Below are 4561 nucleotides of genomic sequence, written 5' to 3'. Positions count from 1 at the left end.
TGAGTCATAATTTATTTAAACATTCCTAGTGAGGGACATTGAGAAGGCCTACCAATTTCTTAAAAATAAGTGATCAATGGTATAATGAATATCTTTACATGGTTTTCTTTATTCACAAGTGCTTGCATTTCTCTAAAAGTAGAGTCTAGAAAGAGGTGGAAATTTTTCTCCAAACAGTTCTTATTAAAATACAGAAACTTGTCCATTTTTCTTTCCTCGACCAAAACTAGATATTAATATCTTTTAAAATTTTTCTTCTAATTTTTTTTGTAAAACATAAACATCATTTTAAAGTTATCTTAGCCTGATTCTTCATGAGGCTGAAATATTTCCACTTCTTTCTTTTGATAGTTATTTTCTTACTGAGTTGCTCTTATTTTTCCATTGCAGTTTTTTTCTGTTAATATATTCTGATTATGAATATTTTGACTTTCATATATATATATATAAAATGTTTTCCTAGTTTTGTGCCTTTTTTCCTTTGTCCTTCAGATCTTTTAAAATAAAGAAGTATAAAAATTAGTCAAAAATGTAAAAAATGTCCTTAATGAATTTTGAGTTTTGTAGTTTATTAGGAAAGAACCTATCTTGATTCATCAAAATATTTAAATTTCTTGGCCCCAGCCCGAGCCCGAGCGCCTCTGGGCGCGCCTGCTGCGGCCGATGGCGGTCGATATTCAACCAGCATGCCTTGGACTTTATTGTGGGAAGACCCTGTTATCTAAAAATGGCTCAACTGAAATATATGGAGAGTGTGGGGTGTGTCCAAGAGGACAGAGAACAAATGCACAGAAATATTGTCAGCCTTGCACAGAGTATCCAGAACTTTATGATTGGCTCTATCTCGGATTTATGGCTATGCTTCCTCTTGTTTTACATTGGTTCTTCATTGAATGGTACTCGGGGAAAAAGAGTTCTAGTGCACTTTTCCAGCACATCACAGCATTATTTGAATGCAGTATGGCAGCTATTATCACCTTACTTGTGAGTGATCCAGTTGGTGTTCTCTATATCCATTCATGTCGCGTACTGATGCTTTCTGATTGGTACACAATGCTTTACAACCCAAGTCCAGATTACATCACCACAGTGCACTGTACTCATGAAGCTGTCTACCCACTGTACACCATTGTATTTATCTATTATGCATTCTGCTTGGTATTAATGATGCTGCTCCGACCTCTTCTGGTAAAGAAGATTGCCTGTGGGTTAGGGAAGTCTGATCGATTTAAAAGTGTTTATGCTGCACTTTACTTCTTCCCAATTTTAACCATACTTCAGGCAGTTGGTGGAGGCCTTTTATATTATGCCTTCCCCTACATTATATTAGTATTGTCTTTGGTTACTCTGGCTGTGTACATGTCGGCTTCTGAAATAGAGAACTGCTATGATCTTCTGGTCAGAAAGAAGAGACTTATTGTTCTCTTTAGCCACTGGCTACTCCATGCCTATGGAATAATCTCCATTACCAGAGTGGATAAACTCGAGCAAGATTTACCACTTTTGGCTTTGGTACCCACACCAGCACTTTTTTACTTGTTCACTGCAAAATTTACTGAACCTTCACGGATACTCTCAGAAGGAGCCAATGGACACTGAATATAAAATGCCAAAAAAAAAAAAAAAAAAAAACCCACCTCAGAAGTGTTCTAGTAAATAGAGAAATGAAGTATATAAGTGAGCTTCTGTCATACATGGGAATAAGAGCATTTCTCAATGTTTTGTTATTGGATTTAACAAACTGTTTTAACTGTTAATAAAAATAACAGGAATTTCAGACATTTCTCTAAGTCTGAAATGACATAGTATAATACACTACACAATTAGAAAGCATTGTTATACTAGAGGCCTGTTAGGAAGCACTCACCTCTGCAACAATTAGTTTTCCTAAGGGGAAAATCATGTTCTTGTGTACCCAGAGATGTGTGGTTTCCATTTCTATTAAGAAAAACCGAGCATATAACCTGAAATCCTTAGCATTGGCATAATTGTGTATACCTTTCAGTTATAATGTATTATAAGGACAAACATTTGTGGGGTCTGATGGCAAATGTGGAAGTATGTTGTTTTGTTACCTATTTATTTTCACCAACACAGTATTTCGATCTATTAGAAAAAGACTAACTTATTTCACAGGTTTTCTGTTCATAGGTAGTTTGTTTGAAGACATCTTCAAATTATTCCTTTTTTGTAAAATTAATAAAAAATTTAATCACAAAAAAAATATTTAAATTTCTTCCAAATATGCCATATTTAAATTTTTTTGGTATCTGTATCCTTACCTATCTGAAATACACCTTTGGGTGTATTTATGCAGGTATGGTATTTCACTTAATTTTTTCTAAATAAATAGCCAATTATTATATGATCACTTGTAAGCTCATCCATTTTCCCTAAATGATTCAAATTCTTAAATGCTTGCATAGGCATTTGCCTCTTTCTGCACTCTATTCTCTTCTTATTGTATATATTTCTGTAATAAATGCACACGAAGAATTACTGTGACTTTGTTTTATGGTAATAAAGTGCTGACAGTATAGTATAAGCCCATATTTGATTATAAATTCTATCTTATGGGGAACTGAAATATAAATACCAAATGCCCTCTCCAAGTAAAAGTTCAAAGATGACAGAAGTCAAAGAATTGGGTCTGAGATTTTAAAAAATCTTATCCTTGTGATTCCAAACATGTGAGAGCAGGAAGAGAGAATATATAAAAGCACGACTATTTATTTGTATTTGTCTCATTGAAGAGAACAATATGATGTGGATTAACTCTTGGAAATCATTTTTTTAAAGTTTAAATACACTGTTTAAAAATTTAACAGGAGAATGAAAATGGATGTATACTTCCAAAACCCTAGATAAATAAAGGAAAAATGGAGAAAGGGAACTTGCACAATCAAGCAATGGCAGGAAAAGGGAAGAAAACACAAGAACAGTAAGAAAGCAGGTTAAAACAGAACACCTAAAAAAAATACAGCAGGAATAATCTCACACAGACCAGTAAATCTTGATAAATATTAATGGGATAAGCAACCTTTTAAAACATAGAGACTCTTGACTTTTCTTTCAAAAAAAAAATCATGTAAATGAGATAAGAATTACACAGAAAATAAAATTACAGTGCAAAGTGAAAATAAAAGAATAAAAAATATTTATGGGCTATTACTTGCACAATATAAATTATTTCTGACAAAAACACCAAACCAAAAAGCACTAAATGAGACAGAGGCATATTCCATAATAAAATGAAATACCCTTTACAAAGAATATGTATGGTTATATACCTTTATTCACCTAATCACATAACAACTTCAAAATATAAACCAAGATATCCTGTAAATAAAATGAGAAATGGACAATCTACAATCAGCAGATTAGTTTACTCAGAAATAGACAAAATGAGTAATAGCAAGTAAATAAGTAGATAACAATAAATTGGATATAAATAATATTACATATTATTTGTGAATTTAGATAATTTTAAATTAATGAATTAAATACATATGGGTATTTTGCACCATATGGACAGGGGTTGTTGAATTAAAAATTGATAATTAACAGGGAAATTTCTAGAAACTTCTAATAAAAATGTTAGTAGCTATAATATTTGATCATTAAATGGAAGAATTCAGAATATATCATATATGGATATCCATGGCTCCAATAATATCAGGGGCCATTACAATTTTTTTTACTGAGGTAACATTGGTTTACATTGTATGTTATTGAGAAGCATAGGATCCCAATTCCTCAGAGGCATGGTTTCACACCACACCCCCCACCAAGGGGTCATCATTCTCTTCCATAATCCATTATACCCCATCCCCACAATGTTTTTCCCCTTCCCCCTCTTGTAGCCTCATTTCCAATCAGATTTCTAGAGTTTGTTATTAGTTTGGTTTTGTCTAACCCATTTTTTTTTAATATATTCTGTACATAAGTGGAATTATCCAGTATTTGTAGTTCTCCTTCTGACTTATTTTGCTTACAATTATCCGTCACAATCCATACATGTTGTTTCAATGGCAGGGGTTCATCTTTGTTATATCTAAATATTATTTCATTGTGTGTGTGTGTATACATACATATATATATATATATATGCGCCACATTTTTAAAGGCAAAAATACTGTTTAATTTTATTGACTTCTGCTCTCCTTGTATTACAAAATGAAAATGTGGGGTGGACCCTTTGCCTTTGTACTTTTTTTGGTAATATTTAATTTTTTGATACTTCATAACTTTGCATTCTATTTATATATAATATAGCTTTAATTTCTGATCTTACCACCAAATTTTTATTTTTTTTTTTATTGAAATAACATTGGTTTACATAACTGTTTGTTTTAGGAGCATAAGATCTCCCCCTTTTGGTACCACAACACACTCATCACCAAAACACTGCTCCCTCCCTCCTTTGCTCTTGCCCTTCCTCCTTCCCTCCCCCTCTGGTAGCCATAATTCTATAGTTAACTTTCTAGAGTTAGTTCTTTGGCTTTATCTGTACTCCACATAGAGGGGACACATCTAGTATTTGTCTTTCCCCTAATTCCTT

General features: G+C 32.7%; 1 protein-coding gene across 1 annotated transcript; it reads left to right on the top strand.

Annotated features, from left to right (window-relative positions):
- Positions 1–663: 663 nt before the first annotated feature.
- On the top strand, positions 664–1753 carry LOC311181147 (JNK1/MAPK8-associated membrane protein; the record flags this gene model as incomplete). The annotated part of the gene is made up of 1 exon (XM_084249408.1): positions 664–1753. One exon carries the CDS (start codon positions 664–666, stop codon positions 1597–1599), a length of 936 nt encoding a protein of 311 aa, XP_084105534.1. The 3' UTR covers positions 1600–1753.
- Positions 1754–4561: the final 2808 nt, after the last annotated feature.

The sequence above is a fragment of the Talpa europaea genome (assembly GCF_964194135.1).
Source record: "Talpa europaea genome assembly, chromosome: 1".
Classification (NCBI taxonomy): Eukaryota; Metazoa; Chordata; class Mammalia; order Eulipotyphla; family Talpidae; genus Talpa; species Talpa europaea.
The sequence above is the reverse complement of the archived record's forward strand: the minus strand, read 5'-3'. Positions and strand labels throughout refer to the sequence as shown.